At 43.9% G+C, this 16,249-nt stretch overlaps 1 protein-coding gene across 1 annotated transcript in view; it reads right to left on the bottom strand.

Moving 5' to 3' along the window:
- spon1b (spondin 1b) overlaps positions 1–16,249 on the bottom strand; it is an 81,271-nt gene that overhangs the window by 15,976 nt on the left and 49,046 nt on the right. The window contains exons 7-8 of the mRNA XM_070907165.1: positions 5,228–5,292; positions 2,656–2,857 (exon numbers count right to left, since the gene is read on the bottom strand). Coding sequence (XP_070763266.1) covers positions 2,656–2,857; positions 5,228–5,292 — 267 coding nt within the window. The remainder of the gene's footprint in view (positions 1–2,655; positions 2,858–5,227; positions 5,293–16,249) is intronic.

Here is a 16,249-nt window from a genome sequence, read left to right as displayed (position 1 = left end):
CAATAGCAGCATATAGTGTCTGCACGTCTGTGAAACAGGCTTTTGAAAAGAGAACAACGTGATTTCTCTTGAGGGAAGGAACAGCAGAGCAGCAGTAATTTACGCATGCATATTGGAATTAATAAAAAGTAATGATACAACAATAGCTGCGTTGATTGTATACTCCATTCCCACCAAAAAGGGAGAGGTAGGCAGGTGTCAAGGGCCTGAAAGAGTCACCTACAGTCGCTGCTTCTCCGATACGCCATCTGGTCGTGGCCTCTTTTCTGTTTGATCTCACTATGCATCATTTATATCCATTTTAACACCCCTTTAATAACAGATTCATGGCGTTGTTTCCAGGTGTGTGTGTGTGTGTGTGTGAGTGTGCGTGTGTGTGTGGTAGCATGTGTGCCCATGTATTGTTAGAGCTTAATAAAAAAAATAATTTAAAAAACTCTACAGAGAGAAAAGATAAAAACACACGACAAACATGAATCATTCCCTTTGTTCTTACCGGTTAACTCAACGTTGTCATTTCAAGTTTCACACCAGCTTTAATTTAATATATGCGGGAGTACTGAATAAGACAAAGGGAAGCCACCTACAAAGGAAGTAATAGAGGAGACATGAAGTTACATCCTCGTCTACAGGGCTGTAGCAACCATGTTGGCGATTCTCTTCGCAGTTACAAGTTCACCACAGGTTCCTTCTCTGACTTTCCGGTTAAACGAACTCGAGAGGAATGACGCCAAACAGAAGGCATCCATCACTTGTTGGCGACAAATGTAAACTACAAATGTACCTGTAATGCCCGCAAACAGAACAAAAGTCTTTTCATGCAGTGAGCAGAGGGTCTGGAAGACAAGAGCTTCCACGTCTCTGTCTGTAGGTGGCAGCGATTTAATGTCTGCTGCACAGTAGGATGCATCTATTATCTGATGGTGAACGCACAGAGATAGACATCGCGTTTCCAGGGGAACACGTTCCAGACTAAGCAGCATGGAGGCATCCATTATCAGCTTGGAAACTGAACTTTAAATGACCTTCCAGGACCAAGGAAACCAATGTCGAAGCAGCGCAGAGTGACATTTTCTACAAAGACTGCTTCACACATAGCACAATGCATATGAAACAACAACAAATAAATGCTGCAGTTTAATCTAAGTTGAATTTTGAGTATTCTCAGTACAATGCAAACTGCCTGAACTATTGTCCCTGTGATCACAACAACATTTTAGTGAGTGCCGGTGTGGGTCAGGGGGCTAAGGAGACCGAATCAAAAAAACAGGTCCAAAACGGACCAGAATGCTTCCGCATTTAAAAAGCACCAGAAGCCGAATTGAGAGAGGTCTGGTTTTATGTTAGTGAGGTTTTTGAAAGGTATTTGCCACCTCCCCTCAGCGGTATAAGCCCCTTGCTTATTCATGAGGTTGTAAACTATAAATAAATTGCTGTAGTCTCCAAACGCTGGGTGAATATGGATGAGCACCTTTCATTCCAAGGATGCAGAAGACTAAAGAAGAAGTCTGTCACAGTAAACAGACAGGTGGAAGTCAAGTGTGCTGTGATGTGCGGGCCAGAAATAAATGCTGCTTGCTGGCTGCCAACAGCTCGTGAGCAATAACCCTCATGTGCAATATACTTTAACTGTCAGCTTTCACTAGAGCAACAGCTTTATCTCCAACAAGTAGACTACATCAGTGCGCCTTTTAATAAGGCACAGTTAACGCGTGGGTCTAATATACAGTATGGTAGTGCATTCAGTGAGACACACCCTCAGTGGCCATTTTGGAGGTCTTGAACTTTTATGGCAAAGTGCGGCTGACTCAACAGAACCAGGTGTGGTTGGACGCTTGTAGCTTGGTTACAGCATCTGGTCAGCGAAATGGCACATTCTTATGCTCCACAAACTATCCAACTCTAGCTGCAGTGATTATTAGCTAGCCAGAGTTGACACATTAGATACACGCTTTTAGCAAACTGCTAAGCAGCTAACAGCTGCTTTGGTCGGCAGTTAGCTGGCTAACAAAGACGGGTCACTATTCACGGAGGTTAACTGGGCCGACATTTTCAGCTAATCTTAAAGCTGACTGTGAGACATGACTGCAAATACACTACCAGGTCGTCCCGGGGTTTTCACCACAATTCAAATAATAATCACGATATTGTACTTGTTTTCAGCGCTTACATAGACCTTCATCATGTTCTGTCCCACTCATTATTACCTAACCCAATATAAAAACATAAACAGTGCACCACGCGTCTGAATTCAACACTGACTTGTCTGTATGTCTGTCAATCAATCAATGTGTCGTTGTCACAGCTGTTGCTAGCCTGAGTCACAGGTGGTACACTTAAGGTTTAGGGGTTTGAAAATATGGTCATTTCTTCTTTGTTAAAATATTTTTTTGGGCCACTGGGACACCGGGGGATTGTACTACGAAGAAGGATTTGAGGTCAGCGAGGCAGCTTCAGGGATAGCCCTGGGTTTTCAAGGTTACGACGGTGGTTCTCTTCTCTCCGGGGTGCATTGCCATGGTAACTTCAAACTTAACCCGCTCCGGAGCAAGCCTTGTACTTGTTGTACTTATAAGATACGAAAGTAAGCCTGCTCACCGCTTTGAATTATATTTCTAGATTGGGAAACTGAGCAGTAAAATTAGGATTGACTACCTCATATGTGACTCCATTGTCGGTGCCTGCATCCCAGGGTATGAGGTCTGTCACCAGCCTCTGGACCCAGCCACAGTCCTTGGTACAGAGGTCCTCCCCTGACAGCCCCACATTCCAGTCTGGGCTTGGACCGAGCATGGTGAGGAAGGACATCAGATGGCGGGTTCGGTCCACAGAAAACTCTGCCGATGGAGCTGCTCGCCTGGTGACGGGGGCGGGCAACGTCCAGAAAGAAAAAAAGAAACAAAGAAACAAAGAACATATCCAAGAACAATATAAATTATATTTGAAATATTATTTTAGTGAGATAGCCCTAAGTATGTATTGCACATAGTCATCTCTAACCCTACATCTCTACACTCTGCTGTTGCAATTTTTTGTTAATTACTTGCAAAATGGCCACTTCCAATGTCATGACCTCTGACCCGAGTCACACTCCGCTAATTGCTGGATAATTGAAGCTCTGACATATGCAATTAGAGGCAGAAAATAGCTCATAATGACAACATGTTCTCTCCGGATGTCCAAAACCCACCGAAAATGAAATATTCTGAAGATGATAATGGGGTCATTTGCAAAGTGTCTTTGCGAAAAACAGTCCTTGGTATTTTAATTATTGCGTCTTAACCAAGACATAAGAGCAAACACAACCATTTTCGAACAACTTGACAACTTTGCATGCAAAATTGAACGAAATGAGCTCATATGTCATCCTCGATACTGAGTGTGTGACTGTGTGGGGGTGCATGCATGTGTGTGAATGTTCTCATTAGTAAAAATAATAGTGGCACAATATATCGCAAATGACAGACAACGCTAGGAGGGGTAATTAAGCAGATGTTTGGTGAAAGATACAGTACATTAGTGTGTGTGTGTGTGTGTGTGTGCGCGCGCTCATGCAGTGCTGAGGGCTACAGTTGTGATAAGTTTCTAATTGCTCTTGAACTAATTCCAAAGAGTGCACAGGGTGCCAGAGTGTGTGACTATTCAGACAAGTCGGCTTGGCTTTTAAGAGCCGCATAAAGGAAGGAATCATGAAATAATTAAGAATACGTTTTTTTCTAGTATTCACATGTTAGAACATAATAGTATCTGAATTTCAATTATAATTTATAGTTCACTGAGTGTGCCAGAAATGGAACTTTCAACTTTCAAGTACTTATCCTGCTCATTAAGAATCTGATACTGCCCGTAATGAAGATTAGTTCTTTGTGATTCATGGAAAGGTCGCACTATCAAAGATTCCTGTAACAAAGAAATAAAAATGTGTGTCTCATATTGTTTCTGTTGATCACCCAGCATGTCCTAAATTATGTAGATGTAGTATTTGTAATATAATGTAATTTACGGATCACTGAACAAGAATTTTCGACATCTTTGTTTACGTCAAGACGTTGTGATTTGGGGAAAAAAAAAAAAAGAATAATATGGCTTGAAGGAACGCTCAGGCAGCTTCTCACCAGAAACAAACCAAAAAAAAGACATATTGTTTTGTGAGCCTCCAAAATATCAACTTTTCACCAACAGAGAAAGTCAGCCTTGCTTTTAGCTTGGCAACCAGACCGGAACATTTCATAAACCCACGGTTACGCAATTTTCTCAACATACAGAGAAGCATGTAATCTTTCAACTGAGGTTAAGACACCAGAATAGGAGGTTTTCATCCAGAAAACATAATGAATAAATGATCAAGAGCATCCATCAAGAGCTCGATGGAAAATGTAATACCTCCATTGGTCAGAGAGAGAAACTAACTGAAACTTAAAGTCTCCTCACATTTTTTTGGAAGTGAATATAAACTGTCATGATACTGTAGCTATTGTGCTTGTTTTTCAAAAGAGCACAAAACTGGTTTTGGACATGTTTCCGTGGTGAGCTAATAACTGGAGCACGCGCCGGTATAGCCTCCGAACGTAAATGGTAAATGAAATCCCATGCTGTTTATGGCACTACCGCTTCCCACCAGATGTTACTTTTCATTCATGTTATTTTGACACCTGCTGAGTCATCGGCAGCCTCAGCGTTGGGTTCATCCCAAATTCAAAAAAAAAGGAGGACGTCTAGCTCGTGTTGGCTGTCTCTCTTTCATGGGCCCAGTTGTGTTAATGGCGAATTACCAGACTGTCAAAACTCACAGCCGACACGCATAATAACAGACATAATGACACGGAAAAAAGTCACAGAGCGCTGTAGGAAGTGCTGAGATTACAGATGGGACTGAGCAACAGCTAGCAACGCTGGTCCCCAGCTGGTTAACTGCTTGTGTGTCTGTTGGAAGTGATGTGATATGACTTCTTTTTTTTTTGCATCAATCAAATGACTGACATTTTCAGTTGGACCCAAACATTCATGCCCCTTAGAGAACTCTGACGTTGGGGGCAGAATCACAGCAATAAAGAAAATTACACTTTCATTTCTTCTTCTTCTGGTAATCACAAGTGAGACCAAATAGGATATATATATATATATATATATATATATATATATATATATGTTTCTGAGTAAAAGTTAATGTTCAGTGTGCCTTTCCCCTTTGAAAAGGCGCCGTGAAACCGACACGAGTGATACTCACAGGTTGAGCGGCTGCCATGCCGGCCACTGAGCCTTAGTTTTAATGACAGTCAGTACTTCGTCTCCCTGCGGAAAGAAAGAGGCAGAGAGACAAAGAGAGAGGGAGGGGGGGAGGGAGGGAGGGAGAGAGAGATACAAGAAGCAATTTGTCACTGAATGGATGACGATAAAGGGAGAGAAAAAAAAAAAAAAAAAAAACATTGACAGAGAAAAGGCCAAAATTGACAAATTGACATGGCTGAGGGTGAGCAGTCTCATCCAAGGACAGCAAAGTGTATTCCACTTTTCAAAGGCTTAAGAGCCTGGACAAAGTGTGTCTCTTGTCAGGACAAAATGGCTCTATGCTGTTTTACAATAGCTATAGTTATTCTAGTGGCGAACCTCACTCTGCACCCACCACTCTCTATATTCTCTGTGTAGCATTACGGCCACTTTCTGGACTGCACAACACATTATCTATCATAATGCATCGGATGTAATTACTCAGCCAAGAGCAGGAAGACAAATGATGGATTTAGTGCCATGCAGTTGTTGATTAGAACATAATTGGAAAGTCCATATATGCTCTTTCTGGCTTAACAAGCCTTTATTGTATTTTCTCCACTTCTCCATCTTTTTGGCTCTTTCTTCTTCAAACACACTCTCACACACACACACACAAACACACACACACACACACACACACACACACACACACACATCCATCTACAAACACTCACACAAACACACAACATGCTTCAGTTTGGGATATGCCAACAAAAAAAATCCTTTTTTTCTGGTTGACTGAAGGTTCCACCACAGTCGCCTTGAAAGGCTCCCATCTTCCCTGATGGGGGGTGGGGGGTTTGTGTGTCTACGTGTGTGTGTATGTGTGTGCGTGTGGATGAAAACAGTACAAGTCAGTGTCCATCTTCTCTTCAGAGCAGCCTGGGGCTCTGCGGCCTCTCTGGCCTCAGACCTCACTCCATCCTCTCACAAACACTCACACACACACACACACACACACACACACACACAGGTGGACAGACATAGATATGTATATGGATATAGACAGCCGGAGGGACAGAAATACACAAGCTGCCATGGAGTGAAGAAAGACAGAAGAACCAATGAGCAATGGATGAATATCCAGATATCCAGGTAGCTAAACGGGAGTTCGATTAAACTCACAACTGGTTAGGAAAAATAAATTAAACAATCCTTTAAGTTTCTAGTCGGGATTTATTTTCAGTCTTCAGTTCATGATGTGAGGTTACGTGAACATGCCCACACAGTGAAAAAAACCTTATATATCGTATGCTGGAGTGCAAGTGGTTGAAAACACGTCTTGGTTTGATTTTTCCGCATCAGCATATTGACACCATAAACCAGTAATTAAACCAGTAGTTAACCAGTACGAATAGTTTGTGCAGAGCTTTGTCCCAATTCCCTACTAGACAGGAAATGACTACTATGGCTTTAGAACAATTATGCCCGTTTGAAAATGTCAAAATGTCAAAAATTGCGAGCAGAGTATGTCCTCACAAGAAAAGCGACAGCATTTGTTGTTCTTTCAAATGTCTAAAATGTTCACTTTTACCTGACAAAGACCTCCAGCAACCGAGTGAGTTTTGACAGGAGCAAAGGTAGAAGCAGCATGAGGGATGTTATTAAAGCTGTCATAAAATGTCACAGAGAGGAGGTCAGGGTTGATGAAGATGTCACCCGTTTCCTACCAACATTCAATGTTGTTTTCTCTTAACCATGATCTTTCCCTGACCTTAAAGCTCCACTAATCTTCACATCTGTATATTAACAATGAATCACATTACTTTTTTACGTTTTTTTGTGCCTATGACTTATGGTGAAAGGGGTGTCAGATCAGACACAAATTTTTTGGCAAATTTTGGAAAGTAATAACAACCAACATATCTGTCATTTAGTTCTGAGGGCTTGTTGCACTGTCAAGTCAAGTTAGCTTAATGTGCATAGCCATCATATGCTGAATGGGCTTTACAGGCCCACACCACCAATGGTTCCCTCCCCAGCACAAGCTTTTTAAGAAGAAAAGAAAATCCTATAAAATCAAAACATAGCACATGGGTGAAAACAGGGGAAATGTCAAGATTGTCTTGAAGAGAATCCAATATGTCTTTACTCCAATGAAAAAAGTCCAATAAAAGAAATCCAATATCAGTTCTTCACACTGTCCAACAGGAGCCAGGTGGGTGGGGGTGGGAGAAAGGTCAGTGGCAGCTTTCTTTCCCTTCCCCCTCCCTTCACAGCATTCTGCACAAATCACTAAAAGCTAAGTAATTGTAGTACAACACAGGCCACTTAATTTGGTCCTTTTTCCAATGCGAATGCACTACGTTCTCAAATCACAGTTAGAAATGACTACTCACTTTACCGCAGTTGCTCGTGTTTTTCCCACCGCGGTAGCTCAAATACAAGGGAACCGGTAATTACACATTTCCCACTTTCTAGATACACTGAAAGGATAAACACGGTGAAGGTAATTTTCTCTGTCATTCTTTCACTCCCTCCACCATCTGCCATTACCAGAAACTCTTAATGTTTTGGTTCATTTTATTGTAAAAGAAAAGGATCCTTTCCCCGGCACATTTTATGGCAGCCCTCAGCTGGCACCACGTAATACAAAACACTTCATGGAAGCCGGTAGGAGATGCAAATCTTCCTGTAATGGTCTTGTTTGTTTATGGTAATTATTGTAATGGCACAAAATGACTGTGATTTACCAATGTTTAAATGCACATTACACTTTCATGAATGTTCTCAAGGAAAAGAGAAAGAGTGGATCAGAAAGGGGGGAGGGGGGGGTAGAGAAACTGGTCAGGTAGAGGCAGAAAAGAGGAGGAGAAAATTGTGGAGGAGAACAAGAAGAAGAGAAACGAAAAGCGCGAGTACACAAAGTGAGACGAGGAGGAGGAGAGGAGAGGGTGGGACAGGGAAAGTGATACAGCTGAAAAGAATGAGGATAGCAAGAGGAGACGAGAGAAGGATGAGGAAGGCAGGAATGAAAAAGCTCAAATGAAGACAGAGGGAGAGAGCATGAGAATGGGGCGGAGATGGATTGGGGCAGGAACAAGGGAGACACAACTGAGAGGGAGAAAACGATAAGAGTGCACTTAATGGAAGGAGAGAATGACGATCTGAAAAAGGAGAGAGGTTCAAAAAGAGCAGAGGAGAAGAGCAGCAAGACACACACACAGACAGCTCATCCAGTGAAAATAACTTACACTCGTTATATTCACCCAGTATAATCAGTATAATTCACTATTGGTAAGATGAGTTATAATCTAAATAATATGGCATTTAAATGAAGGCTCAGAGTCAAGCCATAGGCCCAGGTAACTCTGCAGTGGCGTACCATCAAGACAGGCAATAGCACAGGAGTACCTTTTAGATTTGGATTTAATGCTTTGGCGGTTACCAAAAATTATAGTGTGAGATTTTGGCTTATTGAGTAGTAATTTATTAGCTGCGAGCCAGTGTTGTAGGGTATTAAAATCAGACTGAAAAACTTAGTTTTAGATGTGTATATTAATGTATCGTCTGCATAAAGCTGAACACAACATTCGATTCTAATAGTTTTGCAGAAGAACAAATGATTGTGCAAGGGAGTGATATGTGGACATTTCCATATGGCAGGTATTTCACAAGAACATAAAGACAAGTTGAAAAGACCACAAAGAGGGTCCATGAGAATGTGGGGCGATCATTTGAGAAATTTGGTTCCAATGCCATCTAACCCAGGACCACTACTTACTTTTAGGGCACCCTGGACCTCGACAAGACAACAAGAGTTCTGAGCTAAATGCAAAACACTGGCACGGCAACATGCTCACAATGACAATGCTATCATGCTGATGTTGTATAATGTTTATTATGTTCGCCGTCTTAGTTTAGCGTGTTAGCATGCTAAAATGTGCTAATTAGCATTAAACACGTGCAGCTGATGATGGCGTGAAATGAAAAGTCAGGGGTTCACCAAAGTCAGTAGGATATTGGCAAATTTCAAGCCAATCCATCCAATAGTTGTTGAGATATTTCAGTGAGGACCAAAGTGGTGAACTGCCCAATTGACCAACATTGCCATATCTAGAGCCATGATTTACTGATACCGAAAATATATCAGAAAATAATCATTAGTTGCTACCCCATTCCTAAATCGACCCAAAAGAAGTGGGCACTTGGCCAAAATATCAACGCTTTGTCCATTTCTGATTTACGTTTCAGTGATCCATGCATGTTTATTTACCACTGAATGTGTTTGAACTCCTGTTACAGTGGCTGAACTCCACTAAGGCGAGACTCCCTCTTACTTGAGTGACTCTCTGGTGTCATTCATGTTCTGTCAGACAGCAGCAGGTGTGGCAGCAGTGAAAGTGAAGAGGAAAGAGCTGAAGCCCGGGACACATCTTACAAAGACATTACAAAGATGAGCAAGTGACACTGCTGGCCACCACTCAGGAACATGGTGCTGAGGTGAAGGCCTGTGTAAAAGAGAGCTGTGAATCACTGCTGTCCATGCAGCATGGGAGCCATGACATCTAATATAAAGTCTATATCAAGACCCTCAGGCTGATGGATGGGAAAATGGCGACCAAAAGCAGAGATGAAAACCGACCCAAACAGCGGCTGAGTTTTGATCCACGTTATTGCAAATAATCATTTATCCAATTTAAAGATGAATGGAAAAGGCAGAGAGTGATAAAATACTTTCCCCCATTATAGAAAAAAAAAAAAGATAGATGAATGATCATGAATGCTAGAAATGCTTTTGTTAAATAAATAATGAAGCAAGGCAGCATGACCTGCCCAACAGTCTCCTGAGTCTTAACTCAAGTCTGTTTATTAGCTTTGTCCTGAGCATTCAACCGCATCTCAAAGAGCACACATAATCATGTGATCCATTGTTATCATACAAAATACAACATTTTGCTGCTTTAAACTATTTTCAAGGTAAAGAATAATGTTACTTCCATGTTTAAACTACCCAGTACAGTGCATTTTTTAGCATTGGCTATGCATTGTATTATTTCAAATATGTATTTATTTTTATCTTCAGATTGAGACTTGCCAACGACAGAGAAAAGCATCAACTTGCCAATTTAGAAAGACGTTTTATCTGCATCTTTTTGTGTGACAAATCCAGAATTTGGAGTACGTTTTTCCTGACAGCTGGATAGAAACATACTTGTGTGAACAGGACAGAGGCAGACACAAAGGCGGCCTGGACCATTCCTTCCCAGATCCCCTCAATGGTCTCAGTTCTGCACACTTATCGCTCGCTCTCTTTGGAATGAAAGTTTCGCCTGGAGGGACTCTCCGAGCGACAGCATGAGGCTCTGTATTGTCTTTCCAGACTCGGCCTAATAAAGGAAAATGAGCCTGGTGACTTCGGGAAAAAGTGTTTCATAAAAAGTCAACACTGCACTAATGCAATTACAATTGCATAGGGGCTTTGGAACAGATGGATGACTGGGCCACTATGTTGTAACCAGGGCGGCAATTAACAACTATTTTCATTGGCGATGAATCTGCTGATTCTTTTCCCGATGAACCGATGAATCGTTTAGTCTATAAAATGTGAAAGGAAAAAAAAGTGAAAAACGCTAATTTTGTCCAACCAACAGTTCAAAACTCACAGCTTAGGTCAAACTTCGGGGACACACACACACACACACACAGACATATCCACTCACACACATGTAAGTCCTCACTTGGATCCGCGTCACGCTGAGAACACACACCTGGTTTTATCTAAAGGTGACAACGTGATGAAACAATCTGCCCTCGTGGAAATAAATTGCAATTCCCCTCGTCTAGATGTCTTCCATCATTTGTCAAACACCATTTCACAAAGACACACACACATAACAATTTCAGCTCAGCAGGTTATTTATCAACCACCTGTGACGTGGATATGAAGAGCCATGCCGTATCATCTGTCCAATTACATTGTAATTTACTTGTCCCTCAAGCTAGTTGCTGTAATTGTACTGTGCAAAATAACAACCTGTGTTCCTCTATAGCAAACGCTTAAACAGATTTGAAATGAAGGGAGCCCATATCGTCTTTCCCCTGGAGGCTTGCTAGCTGCAAATCGCAATTCAATATGAAAAGCTTGGCGTTTTGAAATCTTTCTAATTCTAGTAATCACTTGATAGTTCCACGCTGTGGCCCCTGGCGATGTGAGTGCGCTCATTCCCGCCTCCATGTAACCCATCTTAGCTCATATTCCGGCAACTTGTGTAAGAATCTAATACTTCACATTAAACACACACTTAGGAGCTCGAGTATTCAAAACAATGCGGCACCGCAGTCCGCATTAGCACCGGGGTTTTATGAGACCGTGTTTCCAATTTAACGGTGGCAGCAATGATGCTACCGGCAAAGGTAGTAATATCAGAGTGTGAAAAACACGCTGTTTTATTGAATGTAGCCAATTACAGTCCTGGTGTTAGTGTAGAAGAAGAATTCCCTGATGGTTTAGGATTTATAGATGTTATATCTGCTGCGACAGCATAAAAAAACACTCCCACTGATTTTAATGTAAACCCAATCCTCATTAGAGCCCTGAAAACTGGGTTTGAAAGTGTTTCTCTGTAACATTCACAGGTCGTAAACCAAACTGCTGTAACTTAAGCAAAAAAGAAAAAAAAGAAAAAGGAAAATGTTAATGTGGGACACCATCGCTCATAATAAGAAACTGGTAGAGAAATTAGGCTTTCAGGGCCTCTAAATAATTTGTAGTGTTTGTTTTGTACACACACCTGCGTGTGTTACTTATGCTTTCTGTTGGTGTAGCCGAGTGTTTTATGACGAGTAGCCACACTACTGTGTGTGCGCCTTTTGTTGTGCATTTTGCTGCGTGTGTTTCTGTGCCACAGTGATTTTGTTAGTGTGTGTGTGTGTGTGTGTATCTCCTGTGTGCATTTCCTCCAAGATATTATAACCCGAGGGCTTGGTAATCCATCACACCAGTGTCAGGTGTAATATGTGACACATTCACCTGAGGAAACGTTGTCACATTAGTCAGCACGGATCACTGTCGCGATTCGCCTCTGCGAACCGTTGCTTGCTACAAAGAAGCACGCGGCTACGATTAATAATGGCTGAAGAACGAGGCGGAGTCATGAGGTTTTCGTACTGTGAGTACATCAGGCCCGGAACTATGTAGCACAGGCCTGTATATGCATGGTCACAATCCAAGATGGCGCCGCGGATGGCTGCCTCGGTCTGTTGGAGCGCATTGTTTTGCCTTGTTTTGTTTGTAAATAGTGTTTTCTGTTTTGGTTCACGGAGCTCTTTCACCAGAGAAGAGCTCATGAACATCAGGGGAACAACTCCAGTGGATTTGTTTCCCGAATTTCTTGCACCTTTAACTGTTTTATGGGACATTCTGGTCAAAGGTGCTCTCACCTTTGCAGCTCTACGTCGACGTAGAGGGAAACGTGCCGGTGCGCTCGTGCGTCTTCGCCGGCGAGGACAACGCACACCGCTACCCGGAATATTTCTCTCTAACGTGCGCTCACTGGGGAATAAGATGGACGAACTCCAGCTGCTGATGAGGAGAAACAAGGACTTTTATTCATCTGCTGTTTTGTGCTTCACGGAGACATGGCTGGGGGAAAGAACTCCCGACGCGGCGCTGCAGCTGGACGGATTCCAGCTACTCCGAGCGGACCGCGACGCGCACCTCTCCGGCAAAACAAAGGGTGGAGGTATTTGTTTCTACATCAACAGCAGCTGGTGTAACGACGTGACAGTGATCCGACGGCATTGCTCTCCTTCCCTGGAAACTTTTCTCATAAACTGTAAACCCCACTACTCCCCCCGTGAGTTCGCTTCATTCATTCTGGTCGGTGTTTACATTCCACCGGAGGCCAACGTGCAGGACGCACAGCGCGCACTCGCCGACCAGACACTGGAAACGGAGCAGACCAACCCGGACTCCTTAGTTATTGTCCTCTGTGACTTTAACAAAGGTAACCTCAGACATGAACTCCCCAAATACAAACAGTTTATTAAATGCCCCACCAAGGAGGGGAACACTCTGGATCACTGTTACACCACAGTCAGTAACGCTTTTCACGCCGTCACCCGCGCTGCACTGGGACACTCTGACCACGACATGGTCCACCTGATTCCCACATACAGGCAGAAATTAAAACTTTCTAAGCCTGTTGTGAGAACATCAAAGCAGTGGACCAGTGAAGCTGCAGAGGACCTGAAGGCGTGTTTGGACTGTACTGACTGGGATGTTTTCAGGACTGCCACCAACAGTCTGGATGAGTACACAGAGGCTGTGACGTCATATATCAGCTTCTGTGAGGACTGCTGCATACCAACTCGGACCAGGGTGAGTTATAACAACAACAAACCCTGGATCACAGCAAGACTGCGACAGCTGAGGTTGGAAAAGGAAGAGGCGTTTAAGAGTGGCAACAGAGCAGAGTTTAAGGAAGCCAAGTACAAGTTTAGCAAGGCGGTGAGGGAAGCTAAACGACTGTACTCAGAGAGACTACAAGACCAGTTCTCCTCCAACGACTCTGCTTCTGTGTGGAGGGGGCTCAGGCAGATCACCAACTACAAGCCAAGAGCCCCCAACTCTGCTAACGACCGACGCCTCGCCAACAGCCTCAACGACTTCTACTGTCGCTTTGAAAGACAATGGGACAGTCCTGACACCATCAGCCACCAGCTCCAGCCCAACAGCCCCAATCCCCTCATCACACCTGGGGCTGAACTCTCACACCTCCTACCACCACAGTGCCCCCCCTCCTCCAGCATCGACACCTCTGTCTGTCCTTGAAAGAGATGTGAACAGGCTCTTCAAGAGACAAAACCCCCGGAAAGCTGCTGGACCAGACTCCATCTCCCCATCCTGCCTGAAGCGCTGCGCCGATCAGCTGTCTCCTACACTTCATCCTCCAGCACCTGGACTCCGCAGGATCCTATGCCAGGATCCTGTTTGTGGACTTCAGCTCTGCCTTCAACACGATCGTCCCGGCTCTTCTTCAGGACAAGCTCTCCCAGCTCAACGTGCCTGACCCCACCTGCAGGTGGATCACAGATTTCCTGTCTGACAGGAAGCAGCACGTGAAGCTGGGGAAACACGTCTCAGACTCGCGGACGATCAGCACCGGCTCCCCTCAAGGCTGCGTTCTTTCTCCTCTACTCTTCTCCCTGTACACCAACAGCTGCACCTCCAGTCACCAGTCCGTCAAGCTCCTGAAGTTCGCGGACGACACCACCCTCATCGGACTCATCTCTGGAGAGGATGAGTCTGCCTACAGGTGAGAGATTGACCACCTGGTGACCTGGTGCAACAACAACAACCTGGAGCTTAACGTTTCAAAGACAGTGGAGATGGTTGTAGACTTCAGGAAGAGCGCAGCCCCACCCGCCCCCATCACCCTGTGTGACTCTCCAGTGGACACTGTGGAGTCCTTCCGTTTCCTGGGCTCCATCATCAGCCAGGACCTCCGGTGGGAGCTCCCTCATCAAGAAAGCCCAACAGAGGATGTACTTCCTGAGGCAGCTGAGGAAGTTTAACCTGCCACAAACAACGCTGGTTCACTTCTACACTGCCATCATAGAGTCCATCCTCACCTCCTCCATCACTGTCTGGTACGCTGCTGCCTCCACCAAGGACAGGAGCAGACTGCAGCGTCTCATCCGCTCTGCAGCGGTATGAGATACATACGAGCAAAAAGCAAACCCACAGGTCATCCCATTTTAACATCACACCGTTTTTCTCCTTTTAACTAAACATCCCAAACCGTGAAGCCGTCCAGCAAAATACAGACCCATCTCCCAAAACTCGGAACGCTGTTTTCGCACGTGATTCAGACTCTACACACAAATCCCCAAGCACACAAATAGTGTCTGATGGGATTCGTGCAACTCTACTTGACCATGTCCTTGTCCACGGGATGTCTCTACTGTAACTCTGACGGTCACAAACAACCCAAGATTCGGCAACATCTTCCAACCTGCACACTCTCCCTTCCTAAACCCCACAGAGGAGGGGTCCGTCTCCCATCTCGGCAAGGTCTATGGCTGAGACCCCTACTGAGTTCGCCTCCTCCAGGCCCCGGAGGAGGCTTGTTTAGATATTACAGTTGAGGCTTTTTCTGTGATTGTATCATGTAAAGAGGTTGTTCTGGGGGAAACCCATAAGCACCATTATTACCATTATAGTGGTGTTGCGTTTTGAATTGATCTCACTAGTGTGCAATGGTTATTTTGTAGCGTTTGTGTATTCGATGGCTTTTGTGTGAGGCAACGTTTGGTTGAGATGTAAGAGTACATGGTTTGGTTTTTACATTGAAGCTTTCAGTGTGCAGTTAGGCGTTTGTGTTTGGGGAAATGGAGCATAATTTCAAGAAATGTGTCGTGGAACCCCGTGATCTAATACACCTCTTGCTGGTACAACTTGCTGATCTGTTTATCTGTTTACCGAGCCATTTAGCTGTGATGTAGTTTGGGAAAAATGGAAGACCCCACTGAGCAAAGAAGTCATTTTCATCAGTAATGTAATGTAAAAAAAACAAACAAACAAAAATAACGGCAGATGAGAAAACACAAACACAAAAATACTTTCAGGCTGAGGAGAGAAATCAGACGTCGTCATTGCAATGAAAATAAGACAACGGGTATGAAAGTGCGTTTGAAAACGGAGGTTTTGCTATAAAAGAAATGTGGGGGCGTCGGCAGAGAGCCCTTTGAATTTGCATTTGAAGTGGATCTATAAATGGAGACGCCGTTTTAAAGGCGGCTATCCAGTAGACTGCAGCCGCTCATCCGAGACACCTCAAAGGCTTTTGAACCAGGCGCTCAGGTCTAAATCCGAAACATCGTTATCGTCAAGATCTTCCGAGAAGTGAGGAGAAAAGAAGACAGTGGGGGGGGGGGTAATTATTTTGTTCACCTCTGTAATTCAGTGTCTTGTGTAATGAGGGTTTTGAATGATTAGGGGCCTTCTTGTCCTGTCCCGTGTCCTCTCTGTCCA

The sequence above is a fragment of the Enoplosus armatus genome, chromosome 6, assembly GCF_043641665.1.
Source record: "Enoplosus armatus isolate fEnoArm2 chromosome 6, fEnoArm2.hap1, whole genome shotgun sequence".
NCBI lineage: Eukaryota > Metazoa > Chordata > Actinopteri > Centrarchiformes > Enoplosidae > Enoplosus > Enoplosus armatus.
Note: the sequence above shows the minus strand (reverse complement) of the source record. Positions and strands in the feature narration are given on the sequence as shown.